Source organism: Wasmannia auropunctata, unplaced genomic scaffold, assembly GCF_000956235.1.
Source record: "Wasmannia auropunctata unplaced genomic scaffold, wasmannia.A_1.0 LD335737.1, whole genome shotgun sequence".
NCBI lineage: Eukaryota > Metazoa > Arthropoda > Insecta > Hymenoptera > Formicidae > Wasmannia > Wasmannia auropunctata.
In genome coordinates this window covers 133258-151045 of record NW_012027153.1, presented here as the reverse complement: position 1 = coordinate 151045, position 17788 = coordinate 133258, and the positions used below count along the sequence as shown (strand labels likewise).

Sequence of the window (17788 nt, the reverse complement as noted above, 5' to 3'; positions counted from 1 at the left end):
AAATTGTGCGAATAAAATAATATATATACATTTAATAATTAATGATTATAAATGCAAATATGAAATGTAATAAAATAAATACATACGTAATTTTCTGGATATTGTACATTCCGTATATGTATGTACACACATATGTGAACATGTGTTTTCAACATACACACATGTATATATGTTTACATAGTACACACACACAGAATATGCGCGCGCGCGTATGTATTTTTTTTTTGTGAGGAATCGTACAAATAGGAAAACAGAAAGGCTTGGAGCTTTTCGATTTACCTTTGTAATAACTTTATTGAGAAAGTGATATTCGTCTTCCTTACATTAAAAAGATGAAACTACATTTTGGCCATCGCTTTTCTTTTTTTAATTCCACAAAAAAGCTCGAAATATAATTATTAAAATTTCACTCATGCTTGTACAATTCGTCGTTGAAATGATAATACAGTACTTTTTCGTTAAACTTGAAGATGAATATATATAATATATATTCATTTTATATATAATATAGCCACAAATTTTCGTATTACATAACTCATTTGCCCACGTATTGCATTAATCAATACTGATTATATAACATTTTCTTTTAATATTGCTGAAACATACATTTGGTAAAATAATATATTTCAACAAAGTACGCCCACCCTCCTCCCCCCTATCGCTCGAAACAAAGCTATATAATAATTCATTAAAGTGTTACACTGAACAAATTGGCATATCCCCAAACTGTTACTTATCCTATTTAAATTATTTAATAATCGTAATGTTTCACAACAAAAGCTACGGAGAAATAGCGAACGCGGCAATAAGCGTACGTCAATTCATCTATGCTCTCTCTCTCTCTCTCTGTCTCTCTCTCTTTCTCTCCCTCTCTCCGTATGAACGAATGTGGAACAATTGCACAACCCACTCTTGGGATCCTTAGCACTTTGATATTGAAATGACAATCTTCAAATATATATATGCACTATATTTCTGTTTAATATATAAAATAGGTTCATTTCGTAAATTATGGCTGCATCGTTACTCCGGACTATGTTATCACACGGTCGTTGATATACGATATGAATTTACGAAATGGGACCATATCGCACGCGCGCGCGTGCTCATGCACTAAACGGCATGATTATTCTCCTTTTCTCATACATATATATATATATATATATATATACATTTCACTAATATATGCAACATTTTTTTGGAATTTTAATAACTAGAATAACTAGTACAAAGTTATTTAAGTGTTATGGAATTAATTAAAAAATCGAAAAAATCTTCTGTTGACAGTGCTAAAATCAAAAACATATTATCAATCGAAAACAATACAATATGGCAGAAATAAAGCTAACAACAACGTTTAAAATCGGGTAACAATATAAGAATCTTATAGGAATGACAACTCCTGTCTAAATCATAAATCAACTAAATGTAAATATCGGAAAGCCTGAATAGGATTATAAACTATAAACGCATTCTGTTAAAGTGTAACATTAACGGTTATTATAATTATACAATTAATTCATCACATTCAACTTCCTAAAGTTTGTGTTAGTGATGTAATAAAATATATGTTATATAATACAAATAAGTACTTAAAATATATAAAAAGGAAGAATTCGGGCTTTACACTATTTGAAGCAATTCCACTTGATATATAGCTACACAGAACTTGCAGCTAGTTGGATAGATTATATATGTATATAAAGTCTTTTCGTTATTTCGTTATATATTTGGTATACATTCTTAAAGCCATTATGCAAGAAAATGGAAGAAAATAAACAATTATTTATTTCTATTTTAAATAGGATATATAAAAAATTATAACATACATAAAAAAATATCGTATACATATGAAATATGAATATTTTCCATTACTTATAAAGGAGTATTTAAATTTAAAGTATAGAAATATTTAAAACTCTGAAGATTTTTTTTTTAAACAGATATAACTTTAGTTTAATATATTTTAATATACAATAAAAACGTGTTTGATGCATATATTGATTATTGCACCAAACATGTTTGTATTAATGTAAAAATAATTAGTTCTCCATAAAAGGAACTATGGGCAAACTTTAGGAAGTTGATCTAAAATCAGACTTGAACGATAAGAGACATTAATACAATTAAACTGCAAGGCAAATATGTTCCTGCAATATAAAAACGTTATCGGATCATATAAATGTGTTATACATACAAGCAAATCCTTCATTGTAGATATGATATGTGCATTATAAAAAGCTTATCCGTACATCTGAAAGTAACAAAAACTTCAACCTTTTACCTTTCACTCTTCTCTAAGCCTACATATGTTATGCTACCTTCAGTCATTGCGTTCACCAGTCAAATATTAGATAACTACATCTTATTGCACCGTCTCAAGCGATTGCAAGATTATCGTCGCACGAGATATCGACATGATCACGATACACTTGTTTATTTGTTTTATTAGAAAATATTTGCCGAGGGAACGCCACGTTCGAAGCCGCATCTAAATGGAAATCTATCTAAATGGCGTATCTATAATACATGACATATGTTTGTTTGTTGTTTGTTTGTGTGTGTGTGTGTGTGTGTGTGTGTGTGTGTGTGTGTGTGTTGTGTGTGTGTGTATATTAAGAGCAAAGAGATTTACATTATGAAACAAATCGCATTTCGATCGCATCATGTATTCGTACGCACTAAAAAAATACTTTCCATTTATGTAGGATCGGCCAGCAATCCGTCGTAGAAATTAAATCTATCGAAATCAGAGACTCTAAGAAAGCTATTACATCGGGACCGATTGTAAATTAAAACAGACGTTTTATTAAAAGGACCATCATTCGCAATCCATCGTATCCATCTTCTTTTTTTATCTCACTTTGAAAATTCATTCAATTCAATTCCGCCGTGTCTAACGTTTATATAAATTATCTCAAGGAGAGATTCTAGAGCGACTACTATAGACCAACATCTCCGAATTTTTACACAGTCTTATTGAAACGTCCCACCTCAACGTATTATTCTTATTATTATTATTATTTATAATTTTTCATCGTTGATTCGATGAATCGTTAAATCAGTCGATACAAAATTATGTATATGATATAATGCGATACCACCAGGTCACAATTTCCTATTTAGTCTATCCGTAGGCTTTTCTAGTATATATTACTAATTGTAAAGTTACAATCGTTCATTTTAAATCATTGTGCTTCACAGTATGCTCTTGCTCGTCATATGTCCACGGAAAGCAAAATATAAAAATCTAACCAATTGTGGAATCAACCCAATAGATTGCGATATACTGACTAGTGCAGTTGCTTAGTCTGTACATGACACGTACATACACATCCTCCTAAAAATCCTGATATGAATACACGACAAAAGTAGAATGCACAAATACGTAAGAATTCTGCTCGAATAGATTTTATTTTCAAAGAAAAAGTTACTCGCTACGTCTTTTTTTTATTAACACAGATATCAATCCAGTACTCAAACAAGTCGTTTTCTTAATTTTTCTGCATCTTTATCATATTTCACCTCGTTTTCAGAAGGATATGTATACATATAAGCACATATGTATAGATAAGTGACGAAATACTTTACCTATACATATATTAAAACAAAATAATGCACATAATATAATACAGTCATCCGTAACTTTCAGCCATACTACTCATAAACAGCCGGCACACAGGCGATTTATCACTTATCAAGAATTCGTACGATCGATCGGTAATTTCACAGTGAAACGGAAAACAGGCTAACGTTGCAATTTATTATCGCCCTGTAGTCGATCACGGTAAGAAAGTTGATATTTTCTTTTTTTTTATCCATACGATTCTTATCACTGTGTTTTACATTTTAAGCAAAAGATCTAAACGGCAGTTACTAGCGTAATTACGGTAGACGAGAATAATATGTCTTAGAGAACAGCTATAGACCTGATAGTTTTTTCAGAAAAATTAAAATTATTCTAATCCTCATTAATTCATTATGTAAAGTTGAAAATTATATCGTTAACAGTAATTATTTTATTTAAATAAATTGAAAGTTTTTATGCTTTACATGAGGATATTCTAAACTTGTCGAAAGAAATTTCTTTTGCATTATAGAAAATATATATAACCGATTAAGACTTATTGGAACTGCAACATTTGGAGCAATCGAAACAACTGGTGTGCTATCTCTTAATAGACCATGAAGCTCTATTACTACCTCCAGGACCGTCTTCCAGTCTTTGATTACGCAGCTCCGAAATGGTTTCGTGTAAAAGTTTCTTTTCTTGCAGAAGACTCGCGATGTCGTCTTCCGCGGCGCTCAAACGAGATCTTATTACATCCGATTCCTCTTTCAAGCGCATTAATCTCGCATTCTCTTCCGATAATCTCTCTAGAGCTCCCATACGACGCCTCAATTCTTCGTTATCCAATTTCAGCTGCTTGCTGGATTGTCTTAGAGCTTTCAATTCCCTCTCGTGCTCCGCATTCTTAAGCATTTTGTCACTCGCCGTATTTGAATGGATCTCATCTATTGCAGTTGCTAAAAACAAGAAAATCGCTATTTGATCTACTAGAAGTTATATCGAAAAATCCAACAGAAACATACAAACATAACACTATATAATTTCTTTTAGAAGAGATAATAATTAAAAAGAAGTGAATGTACTAATATAAATATACACATGTCTAATCATACCAATGTTCAGATATGTGCGATATGAAATACATAATTTTTTATGATAAAAAATAGATATAAATTGTGGATAAGACAAATATAATTATAAATATTAATTAGGATACATGTATTTATAACAAAGAATTTTTTTATCAATTTGAGATTCAATATTAATCTAATTCTTCATAATAAATCTTCATGAGTAAATAAATTACTAAAATTAGACAACTAATCTCAAATTTACCGAAAAAAATTTCCGTTCAATAAATTCTCATTTTTAGATACATCCTAAAATATAATTATATCCTAGATATAAATCTAACAAATAATACTTATATAAAGCATAAAATGATAACTAATAAAAAGTAGAATGATTCTTGGTGAATCACCAATTTCTCTTTATATACAATAATACGCAATAAGCTTTTAATTCATGCTTACTGAAATGCACTAATATTTTGTCTATATCTATTAATATCTAGATGAAATAATATTAACATATATAAGCTGTGCAATAATAATAAGCAGCGAGATCTAAAGCTACTTGTCTACATGTGTTATATCAATGCTCACATTCGAAAGGCCGCCTGGGTGCAGAGAACAGTTATGCAATATGTAATATTAATTACTTCCAAACAGAAATCTGCCACTTGCGCAATGTAAAAGATCTACCATGTAATACCAACTTACAGGTACGTGTATTTACAGGCGCAGGGACGACGTAGCTAAGATTAAGATCGCATAAAGATCGGAAAAGAAAAGTCAACTCAATGTTAACTGCAAGTGGCAGAAACAAATGGATAGCGCCTCGTTTAATGATGCCGCTACTTACCAACGGGCTCGATGTGAAACACGCCGCTCATGTCCCGCGCTATCCTGAGCTTGGAAATATTCAAATCTATCGGGATCGGGCCAGGGGAAGTTATGTTATTTGGCGGACGATCTTCATTCAAACGCAACGATATATTTTCTAAGTATATCTGAAATAATAATACACGCGTTTGGCAATCAATCTTGGAAGCTTCGAAACGAAAGGAGGTAATATCCAGAAAATTGATAATCTTTGCGTGAATTATACCCACCTGCATAGGAATCGGTTTAGGTATGATCTCGTCCTCCGCCAAGTCCGCCAAACCCGTCACCGAGCTCATCGACAGCGCCATTCCTACGCTGGCGACTCTCATCTCTAACTTATCCTCGAATAAATTCATAACGCCCTCTTTGTCATGCACATTGATGCCGGATGTAGTGACCGAAGCGTCCTGTTCAGGCAATCTAGCGCGGTCGTGAGACACCGGCCTATTACTGTCGCTCATGACCTTCTGACTGGCGTCCGACAATCTACGGGAATCCTCGGGATTTTTCAAGCAATGATCCAAACGTAGCTTAATACGTGATTTGCACTCGGAATCGGACGGCAATTCTATCCAGCCTCGAGATCGCGAACTGAACTTGGTCTATCAAACAAAATGCACAAACATTAAATTCGGATAGATCTGGAAATTACGATGTAGCTAGTAAAATATTTACTTCTCTATATTGATTACGCTCAATTTACTGCTCAAATTACAATATCAGATTGCGAAATTAGATGAGATATGAATATATGATTTGTACACTAAATGAGTTAACGATCTCTTTATGTTAATTACAAATTATACATAACGCGGCCTTGATAGTATAATTAATGACTTAATTATTTCAATCTGTTAATTGCAGAATAAATATCTACTGTTAAACGTGTTAGTAAGAAATTTCAAATTTCTAAGCCACTTTGGATTAAGATTTAATGTATGTATAAACTGCAAAAAAGGTCATTCAGATGCAAAAGCATATCGATGCGCTAAAGCGATTCTTTATATTGTCTAATATGTGAAAAGCAATATATCAAATAACCACATATAAAATAATATATAAAGCAAATGAAATGATGCGTGTATATTTACAATGCCCAGCATAATCAGGCTATATATATATTGCTTATTGTAAATATCGTAATGCAAGCTTAATACCATGCCATACATTTTGTTTATCGCGATTATTTAATTAATTAATTAATAAAATTAATAAAAACTTCAAAATTATATTCGTATAGACTCTGTATGGAAATCATGAAAAATTAAAAGCGTAACTCACTTAACAACTGTTCAAAGCACACCCGAATTTACAAATCAAAAATAATATACTTTGATTAAATCCTAAAATTATTCTGTCAAATAAGAAAGATAAAAGCAAAAACATATAATGCAGTTATTCCATATAAATATGATGTAATACAAATTGCTACTTTTTAATACACTTCCATTTGATTGGCTTCTTTTGCATAAAAATTTGCATCTGCTAATAACCATATGAGTATATAATTACAGGAAAAGTATACCTAATTACAGTATTATAATTTGATTTATTAAAACGTTATTTGTAGTTTTCGTTGACTCTACGAGATCCATCAATAGTGATGATAACAGCAATGTGATGTAGCCTCAATAACCAACACATGCATTTTTAACAGTGTTCTAAGATTAATAAATGTATGAATGGTTTTGCCAATACCTTTCTCTTGACCTGCCACAAGTGCCACATAAAAACATTCACAAGAGAAGGAGAGACGCGGGAGAGGCATGCAAAAAAAGTTAAAAGACAGAAATCGTATAAATATACATTTATAATATCAACTTGGTTAATATAATGTAAAAAACAATGAGCAAATTACTGCGAAACTACTCAAGTATTAGTAGCTTATGCACAAATAACCCGCTATTTCAAATATATACTCTAATTGGAAAGGTTTGCTATAACTTGTAATCATAAAGAATTCAATGCGGTTTTTCTTTAAATTACGACAAAATGTATATAGTTGCGTGGATAGAAGTGATTTTTTTTGTTATACGGTTGAAACTCAAATATGTCAATAAAGTTATTACAAAATATGAGATTTATCGTATATAAATATAATTTTAATTATACTCGAGGTACTTTAAATTAGCACACAAATGATGCTGAATAAATAAGCTATATTATGTGAAAGTAACAAAATTTCCATCGTAAAAGAAGAAAGAGAATATATATATATATATATATATATATTGCAGCAATACAATTAATAAGGAATTTTGTTCGTTTCAAAAAGAGCATAATTATATAATAATTATAGCATAACGTATATATGTATATTCATTTTATTTTACATCGATTAAAATGTAAACTTGACTCACCTGAAATTCATCCCAAGGGATAGACGAACATTCATCGTTGTCAACATTGGAAACTTGAATCTTAATAACAGAAGAATAATCAGAAGATTGTTGTATAAATTCGACTTTCGACAGCTTGAACGTTGCCATGGAAACCTGCGGATGAGAAAATAAGATTCCATTACTACCGTCTTCGATAATCACGAGAAATTTCGTTCACAAAACTGCATACTCCACGATACTCACCAGATCCTTCCTTTTGCATACGCTGTCCATAGATTTCTCACTCTGCGTGTCCGGCGTTTCTTCCACAACCTCCGTCGCCTCTTCCACGGCCGTTATCCTAATCGAGTTATCGATGCCGAATACCGCGTCGATCTTCCCCTGATCCTGTAGGTTCACCAAAACGTAATTCTCGCTGTCCGAGCTGACGTCGCTTCTCATGGACACCGTGTCGCTACTGCCGTCCTCCGGGGAGGCCTTCAAGGCCGAGTCGATCGACGTCATCAGATTGCTGAATCCCTTCTTCATAGACGAGAGATTGACGTTGAAATTATTCGGGATAAAGGGCGTGTTCGAGTCCGACTTGCTGTGCTTGTGCGTAGCTTCCGGCGTGTGCCTCTTCTCGTCGCTCGCTGTATTGCCGACGACGTACTGCGGCCCGCTGCTCTCGGGGATGCACCACATCGCGTTCGTCGGCCCCTCCTGATCGCCCTTCTTCGTGCTGCCGTTCTGCTTGAAGGTGACGACCGGCTGCGTCGTCGGGGCGGAATGCAAGTAATCCATCGACAGCATCGACGACGCCTCGCTCTGGGGCGTCTCCACGTCGTTGCTCGTGTTCATTCTCTTGGCGCTGAAGTCGACGCGCGCGCCCACCGTGCTGGTGTGCTGCCAGACCGCGGACGAGCCGACGTAGTCGTCCGCGATGCTCGACGAGTCGGGCATCACGGACTCCAGATCGCCGCCGGAGTTCTCCTTGCCGGGCGTGTGCGACGGCATCACGAACGTCACTTCCACCTGCGGTATCAACGCGCCCACGATCAGCGAGCCGCCGTTCTCCACGTTCAGAATTTTATTCGAGTCCACAGCCAAGTACGTAGCCATCTCGGAAAGTATCTCCGACAGTCTGAGTAAGAACAAATACTGGTAATGATTTATCTGCACGCTAACTAGATTGCTTATGTACGCCAGCCCGTGAATGTCGGCGGGCGAATGCCTCTCCGCGGCTGACAACGGGTCCGCGGTGAAGTGGCACCACAGGGTCAGAGGAAACGCGTCGAGAAACGGCACCGGCCGATTCTGGCCGACGGCCCGCGCACCGAAAAAATCCCCCCAAACAGGCTCCAAGTTGCAGCACCACACATCCTTCGCCTCCGTCCACAAAAGTTCTCTGTTCAGCTGACGAAGCAGCTCGTTCACGGAATTGCTACTGAAATTGGGCGGTATTTGCCGAATGTTATCGGTGCCTGAAATGCAAAACGGAAAAAGAAATGTGAAAAAAAACTAATAACAAAAGGACTAGACGTGTGTTAGAGGAGTGTTAGAACCCGATTTCACAATTCACGGTTAACCGAAGATTAACTCGCTTTATCTTTGTCTAATCTAAGAATTAGAAAGATATAAACAGTAAGTTAAACCCCGAGATTAACGTTAATCTTACATTTGTGGAACCGGACCTTATTGACATTGACGATATCGCGAATACACACATACCTGCACAATGCGCCAGAAATTTATCCGTCACTACATGAAAATCACTCGATTTACTGGGAAACTCTGCGCCAAAGAACATTTGTCCCATTTGAAATGCATTGAGGCACTGCGCCAAGTCCGCCCTTGAAGATCTCTCCGTTGATCGAACATTTGTTATAGATGCTCTGGAGGTTTGCAGATGCAGGGACTTGGGTCTGTCTTTCTGGTTGGGGTAATCCTGCTGACTTTCAAATACTATCTAAAAGTTACAAATTTTTAACATCACTAAAATGTTAAATGGCACGATTTTAAAGTCTATAAAGTGCTAATATATTCTAACTTACTCTTGGGAGTATAGCCTCTATCTTTACATCAAAATACATTAAACGCGAAGAACTCAGCTGCTTGTCCTTTCCCATAAGAGAATGATAAAGATTCAGTGCAAAAGAATTAAACCAAAGGCACGAGCAGACATCGAAATTTATTTGAATGGGATTTAGCTGTACATAAAATTTGGGCGGCGGCACTAAAAAAAAAAATTATACGTCATTTAATACAGTGACGTTATCGAATGGAATAAAAAATATCTGTATAAAATGTCTGCTTACAGGGAAAAGTAATATCCCCCGGGTAATAGTAATAAGTAAACTCGGCATGAACTATTGTTACGTCTTCTGGAAGACTAAATCTGTCACGATCGCCTAAATAAAAACGTAATTTTAATAGATGTAAGAATAAGTAATAGAAGTTGATTGAATGGAAGGACAATCTAGCTATCTAAATTCGATTTCACATGCAATGATAACTTTATATGTCGTTTTGTCGAAATATTAAAACATTATTTAGCAATACCATTTGTAAATAACATACATCTCATACAATCTCTATAAGAAAATTTCTTTTGTAATATGTAATATCAATATTTTTTCATGATGAATCATTGCACACTAAATATTAAATTACAGATTAATCTTATCTTAAATAAAATAAATTACAAGATGAACCAAAAAAATGAACCAAAAATCGGAGTAAAATAATGAAACTGCTTGTCAGAATAACTCAAATGTAGCTAAAAACTTTATTGTACATTCAAACAAACTACTAATTTGTTGTACCTGGTATATGTTTTTTCCTGGTTTGAGCTGTACAATTACCAAATAAAATAATTATTGTCAAACCTGATGCGACTATTTGAATAAAGAGCCGGATAAGCAAATAATTCAGATAATATTAAGACATACGATACCTGAGATAAATTCTTTCGGTATTGGATTGCGCGACGTTGTCGTCGCTTTGTACAAGGTAAAATCATCGATCCTGATAATAATGCACGTCGTCATTAGCTTGGCAAGCTGCTCCAAGACATAATTTTTCACGGGATTACCACTAGGATGTTGCGCCTTTTTTTGCTCAGACGGTGTGACATTTGGATTTTGTGGTTGATTACTTTTCTCCAAATGCTCTCTGGAACCTTTCGTACCGCTAGCTGCTTTAAATAAAATTGCAAATTTTTATATCAATTACGTCTTGCATTAGATGCTTAGATGTATACTATATATGCACGAACCTGTTACGTTTCCTTGACTTCTTGTTAACGGAGAATGTTGTGTTCTTCCAGAATCTATGAGATCCATAAACTGACTTCGGAACGAACTCAACGATTGTTGCAACCATTGATTATGAGGTGTGGCATTCTCTCTGTACTTGGCCCAATGTTTTCTGTCCGCCATTGCCAGATGATACGGATAATAATCAATTTGAAATCTAACTAATGAAATTTGTAGTGCACCACCGTCCTTCAGATCAGGATGTAATGATCTGCCTCCTGTTTCAATAATATAATATTGATAAAATAAAAGTGAATATATTGTAAATATATTGTAATGCAAAAGAAAGTCATAAACTATACTTAATAGATGTTAAATAAATAAATATGTAAAATAAAATATTAAGTAAAATAAAAAAATATACAAATAACACTCTTAATAATTGGTTGCGGAGATGAATAATTAATCAAATGTGAAAACGAATATAAATCTCTCTTGAACTTACCACCAGCATCGTCACATAAATGAAGATCAATGCGTTGTGAAAGAAAATGATATGATGTCTCTACAACATCGTATCTCGTAAATATTTTGGAAATCGCTGTATTACACTGACTCTTTGTTCTACTTTGTTGAGATATTTGTGCTTGATATTCCGGTAAAACCTTAAATTATAAGACAAAAAAATTAATAATTACTTTTATAAAAGTTAATTAAAATAAATGTTAAATAAATTATATATGAACCTCTAATTTTCTTGCGGCTTTTGTTTTTCGTTCAAGAATGGTAGCTTTCTCAATAAGACCACCTAAAGAATCGAGAAAGTGGAGCGCGGCTTTCAGTTGTGAGTCCGTCAATACCCATAAAAGATCATCTAGTATAATTACTAATCTGGAGCCCATAATGAAACAATCTAATGAAAAGATCCAACAATAAAATAGTAGATTTAGCAATGGTGAATAATGTATTTACCAATAAATATTTATTTATATCAACTTTTAACAGACCTGATATTCTTTTTTTTATCGTAATTCGACATCTCGCTTGATTTGTAAGTAAACGAAGCGGCGTCAAATTCTGATCCTTAGTACTTTGAGCTTCTATTCTAACGGTCTGCCATTCTAACTCTTTAAAGATAAGTAACTGCCCCCGATCAGGATCCTTTACTCTAGTGGTTCTGAGATCGCAACGCTGCCATGTCGCCGACTTGGATTCTACCATAATCCGGTTCATCTAATACAATATAATTTTAGATAAATGTCACTGTAAAAAATGTTCAATTTACTCTATAACGTACGCTGTAGTAATACCATACCTGGACTGAGGCAATAAATGCAGGACTTTTAAAAGTAACCAGCACAGTGTTGACAGCTATTGTTATTCCATCAATTACTTTATGTATAAAAGAATACTTTGCAGGACCAGCGTACGATGATATACCCTGCGGGGAAGACATGCTTCTTAGATCCTCACATGTTTCTACGTCTATGTGAACCTCATCCAAACTCTGGAAACATAACATTTCGATTGGCAATTGTTTGCAGTTTGTTTACATATAATAAACACAAATGGCATGAAAAGTATATCGATATATATCTTTAAACAATAACTGTCCATTTACCAAAAAGATAGGAACACTTTTCAGTTTGGTCCATTGTATGCGAAATGAAACTTTATTACACCAAGCATTAGTTAGTCTTAACCACGATGGCAGCTCTAGTAGATCCGTGAGGACTATTTCATCAAGTTCTAAGTTTGATAGCTCTCCTTCACCTTTGAATGTGCTCAGGTTTATCTTATCAGCAGATAAATTCTTCGTAAACCTACAATATGTAACGTGAAAACTCAACATGCAAAATATGTCATTTATGATTTGTTATAAAGACCATAAAGTAAATAAATAATATATATATATATACATGTATATATATATATATAAATAAGTATAAATAAAAAAATATATATATAGCAAATAATAATATTATATGTGTATACGTATATTATAAAAAAAATGTTTAAATTGTACTTCGACAATAGATAAATGTAATTAGCATAGATATAAATTTTTATGCACAGTTATATAACTGTTGCTAACTCAGTTAACGTGCACCACTTTGGTCTGATAAGAAAAAGCAAAAAAATCAGCAGTGGCATATGACGAGAGTATGTCGATCGCTATGGGAGAGAGCGCTTTCTCTCGTACTTTCAAGAGCCGCTCCGTGTACTCGATATTAAAATTATGCGGGGCGCTTGGGAAAAAGGGAGATGCGACGGCTGTATCGGGATGACAAGACGTACGTCTCGTCAATAAGGAAGTGCAAAGAGGAGCGCGTTACGTGACGTGTGACTTATGGAGCGGGGCGATTTTTTTTCTCCTTGGCATGTCACTTGCGCGAGAAAGAGAGAGCGAGAGAGAGAGAGAGAGGGAGAGAGAAAGACCGTGAGGCCGTGTGTGCTTCAGGTTAATCGATCACACCGCGATACATTGCACCGCGGATACACAGTACCTCGACAGATGTTTCAGCAGCTGATTTTTGATAATCGAAACCATCTTCCGGCCGTGTCGGCGAGCCTAAATTCTTAACGGGTTAACGAGAGCCAATACGTCTTAGCATGGTTAGTTTGACACCACACATATTTATGACGATCTACACAGCGACTATACAGCGACTTCTGGCTATCCACGCACACAACATATAACCACACACATACACACACACATACATCACACTCAGCGAGTACGGCCCCGCGTAAAACGATCACACCCCTCGGGTGCGTTCCGTTTTATGCATGATGCGCATGATGTGTCATGTTATCCTTGTTGTTCACTGAATATTAAACAAGGATAAGATGATACGGTAGGCGTGTTATTATATAAAACGAAATGCACCCGTCGAAGAAGAAAGAATTTTACTAATTAAAAAAAAGTACTTTGAAGCACATCATTTGCAGCACCAAGTGGAAGCGTAATCATAACCTGAAAATGACGCGGATGGTCTTCAAATTGTCATTTGAGGAACCCCAGGCTCTCAGGCAATCATGCGGACATGCGTCGGCTCTCTTCGCACCGACCAGCTGATGCAAGTGGACTTTAACGCTCTCTGTCGGCAATCGCATCTGTTATTCGGTTAAATCGCACGTTTACCGGTGGCTGTATTGCGGAGTCACATGTATGTGCATCGAATCGGGGCCCGTCTACGGAGACTTGTTATCGCTTTCATAAATATTCCACGCGCTGTCAACCGGCATATTTATGCGTGCGAGAATCAGGGATTGATATTCACCTCGAAAAACACAAAACGGTGAGTTCGCAAGATCTTCAGGTATTTTATTATTTCGTGTTTGTTACTTATGCGTTCGAATGGAATAACTTACGGCCGAGTGTCGTCAAGTGTTACCGTCCATGTGACGAAGGCTCATTATTGTTAATTACATATATTGCAAGCAAGTACTATACACTGCGTGTTGGAATGACAAAGATTGGTATGGGAAAAACGGATGTATTTGCGGTAAGAAAATTTTGGTATGCTCTGTTATATTTAGTTCCAACGTATCCTGAGCTATTCTATGTTTCATGTTAGTGCTCATTCCAGGCATTAAAATTCTGAAAACAAACATTTTATTTATTATTTCTGTCTCATTGAATTTATAATCCTTTAAGTAAATTTCTTCATTCTCGATAAATGGATCATTTTTTATATATATAAAAGATGAATTGTGCTGTTGCAGGTAGCAATGGGTACATTGGAACTAAAGCAAAGCCTGACCGGGCACCGAGGCAGGGTGTGGAGCGTCTGTTGGCATCCCAAGGGTGCGAATCTTGCGTCTTGCGGCGAGGACAAGACGATTATAATATGGGGACTGGAGGGGCCCAAGTGGGTCACGAAAATGATCCTCACCGAGGGGCACTCCAGAACCATTAGAGAGCTGGCCTGGTCCACGTGTGGCAACTATATCGCGTCGGCGAGTTTCGACGCCACCACCGCGGTGTGGGACAAGAAGTCGGGGCAGTTCGAATGCAACGCGACGTTAGAGGGGCACGAGAACGAAGTGAAGAGCGTTAGCTGGTCGATCTCCGGCCAGCTGCTCGCCACGTGTAGCCGGGACAAATCTGTGTGGGTATGGGAAGTGAACGACGACGAATACGAGTGTGCCGCCGTAATCAATGCTCATACTCAAGATGTAAAGAAGGTATGTTGCAATCGTTGCAAGTTTGTTCATTAGATGAAACTAGGATTTAAATATATATTTGCTAAAAAAAAAAAAAAGAAATCTTGTTCTACCAATAAAAACAATTTGTAAGCGACGATTTTATGCCTTGTACGTATAAAATGGGTTTTTTTATTTTGTTTTAGGTGAGGTGGCATCCGCACGAAGAGATCCTGGCCTCTGCCAGTTATGACAACACGGTGAAGATATTTAAGGAAGACGCAGCCGACAGCGACTGGTCGTGCATCGCGACCTTGTCGTCTCACACGTCCACGGTGTGGAGTCTCTCGTGGGATAAGATTGGCAATCGAATAGCGACCTGCAGCGACGATAAAACGGTGAAGATATGGCGGGAGTACAAACCTGGCAACGACATGGGCGTCGCCACGCCGAACAACGAGTCCGTCTGGAAGTGTGTCTGCACGCTGTCGGGATACCACACGAGAACTGTCTACGACATCGACTGGTGCAAGACTACGGGCTTACTGGTGACCGCGTGCGGCGACGATATCATTAGGATATTTAAGGAGGACAGCGACTGCGATCCGCATCAACCGAACTTCACGATGGTCTGCTCGGCGGACAGCGCACACGCTCAAGATGTTAACTGCGTTCAATGGAATCCCACGATTCCCGGACAGCTCGCGTCCGCGAGCGACGATAGTTCTGTGAAGATATGGTTTTATAACGAATAAAACATTCTATAAAATACGTAATATTTACTTGATGCCTTTCTTACTTGTTAAAAACAAATGTCCAAAATGACGAATAGCATAATAGACGTTGTTTGTTGTACAAAATAAAAAATTGTTATTTTCTCATAGAGCGTGAAAGGGAAACATCATTTGGTCTAATTTTTAATTTCCCAAGTTTCAACATTTAATTTTACAAAATTTGTAATGTTACGCATAAAATGCAAATAGTTTTATCATTTGTCTTTTCCTCGAAAGCTTGATTTGAAAAGATTTTTTATTTCCAAAAGCTTATAGCTTAAAAACTCGAATATTTCGCCTTATTAATGCAGCTCAATTTCAATTTTGCGAAAAATAAAAATAATCTTTAATAGTCTTATACTTGAAATAATGTCATAGACCGTCTACAATCACATCTTTATTTTAGGGCTGCTCATAAATGCAGAAGCGTTTGTACAACGTGGGATTATCTTGCAAGAATTTTTACTTCCAGTACAGATACATTGAACAATATAAAACGATACGTACGATGAGTCACGCTGCAGGAAATACAAACGGCATGCCTTTGAAGGATGTTGTGAGTGCAATGATTAAATTTGCGGATACGTCGCTCGCAGCTTCCTGGGACAACGTCGGATTACTGGTTGAACCTACAGAACCGAAAATTGTGTCGCACATTTTATTGACGAATGATTTAACCGCAGATGTTATGGACGAAGCCGTTAAATTGAAAACAGATTTAATCGTCACGTATCATCCGTTAATATTTGCTCCGCTGAAATCTATTACAACTAAATCCTGGAAGGTAAAGTCGTAATATAATTTTTGCCGAGAAATATCATTTCAATCTAATTTTTTTTACATATATTTTTACACATGTAATTTCTTTGCATTCAACAGGAACGAATAATAGCGAGGTGTCTAGAAAACAAGATTGCTGTCTTCTCTCCGCACAGCAGTTTCGATTCTGTGAAAGGTGGTGTAAACGACTGGCTGGCAGAATGTTTTGGTAAAAAAAATTAGATTCGCACCTGCATCGTTAAAGCATTACTACTGTACTGGCTTACCTTATACATAAAAATTACGTTTTAAGAGCTGGAGAGTAGCACGCCGATTCAACCAAATGACAGTAATCCGACTTATGGATTTGGAAGATTGTGTACCTTGAAGAACCGCATATCCGTTGACGAAGTAGTAAATTTGGTGAAGCAACAAACTGATCTGAAGCACGTAAGATTAGCACGTGCGCGCGGTACAGGTGAGATCTTAACAAAAATAAAAATTTATTACTGAAAATGGAAATCGCAAGCTCGATGGGCGATACAATTACTATTTTGCGTCATTATTATTACATTTTAGACGGTAACATTAAGACCGTTGCGCTATGTGCCGGAGCGGGCACGTCGATCTTGAAAGGAATATCTGCGGACTTGTATCTCACGGGGGAAATGTTGCATCACGATGTATTAGACGCTGTACATCAGGGAAGTCATGTTATACTAACGAATCATTCGGATTCGGAACGCGGGTTTTTGAAGGTGTATGCCTCGATATTGAAGCGCAGTTTACAAAAATCTGTCGAGGTGCGCGTCTCTGAGAGTGATAAGGATCCACTGGAAACCGTGTAAGCTATTGTAAAAGAATATTTACTGTATCTCTTATCGTGTTAGTCGCATTTGGTTTAACAGCGTTCGAACATTCCGCTCGTATGGAAGAGGGAAACTGTAATGTTGGAAATAAAGATCTTTCTTTTTTTTCCTTTTATTTTGCATCACGTACATTTTTTTTATCC

At 36.2% G+C, this 17788-nt stretch overlaps 2 protein-coding genes across 8 annotated transcripts; one reads left to right on the top strand and one right to left on the bottom strand.

Annotated features, from left to right (window-relative positions):
• Nucleotides 1-2788: 2788 nt before the first annotated feature.
• LOC105456162 (UHRF1-binding protein 1) lies at nucleotides 2789-13690 on the bottom strand. Of its 4 annotated transcripts, XM_011699988.1 has the most exons (18): nucleotides 13603-13690; nucleotides 12717-12918; nucleotides 12411-12602; nucleotides 12103-12328; nucleotides 11842-12008; nucleotides 11601-11760; nucleotides 11116-11373; nucleotides 10795-11037; nucleotides 10664-10690; nucleotides 10157-10249; nucleotides 9893-10074; nucleotides 9570-9807; nucleotides 8103-9322; nucleotides 7878-8012; nucleotides 7216-7227; nucleotides 5745-6119; nucleotides 5495-5642; nucleotides 2789-4527 (listed from the first exon to the last, which is right to left on the bottom strand). In XM_011699988.1, exons 1-18 carry the CDS (start codon nucleotides 13644-13646, stop codon nucleotides 4169-4171), a joined length of 4281 nt encoding a protein of 1426 aa, XP_011698290.1. In that variant the 5' UTR covers nucleotides 13647-13690; the 3' UTR covers nucleotides 2789-4168. The 4 variants fall into 4 exon arrangements, with proteins under 4 accessions (XP_011698290.1, XP_011698291.1, XP_011698292.1 ...); XM_011699989.1 differs by lacking the exon at nucleotides 7216-7227; XM_011699990.1 differs by lacking the exon at nucleotides 10664-10690.
• On the top strand, nucleotides 13640-17760 carry LOC105456163 (probable cytosolic iron-sulfur protein assembly protein Ciao1). 4 transcript variants are annotated; one of them, XM_011699996.1, is made up of 5 exons: nucleotides 13878-14397; nucleotides 16424-16801; nucleotides 16897-17005; nucleotides 17090-17254; nucleotides 17356-17760. In XM_011699996.1, the coding sequence occupies exons 2-5, from the start codon at nucleotides 16436-16438 to the stop codon at nucleotides 17622-17624; spliced, it is 909 nt and encodes a 302-aa protein (XP_011698298.1). In that variant the 5' UTR covers nucleotides 13878-14397; nucleotides 16424-16435; the 3' UTR covers nucleotides 17625-17760. The 4 variants fall into 4 exon arrangements, with proteins under 4 accessions (XP_011698296.1, XP_011698297.1, XP_011698298.1 ...); XM_011699994.1 differs by lacking the exons at nucleotides 16424-16801; nucleotides 16897-17005; nucleotides 17090-17254; nucleotides 17356-17760 and adding exons at nucleotides 13640-13711; nucleotides 14825-15286; nucleotides 15451-16143 and having other exon boundaries at nucleotides 14048-14397; XM_011699995.1 differs by lacking the exons at nucleotides 16424-16801; nucleotides 16897-17005; nucleotides 17090-17254; nucleotides 17356-17760 and adding exons at nucleotides 13660-13711; nucleotides 14825-15286; nucleotides 15451-16143 and having other exon boundaries at nucleotides 14034-14397.
• The last annotated feature ends 28 nt before the right edge of the window (nucleotides 17761-17788 follow it).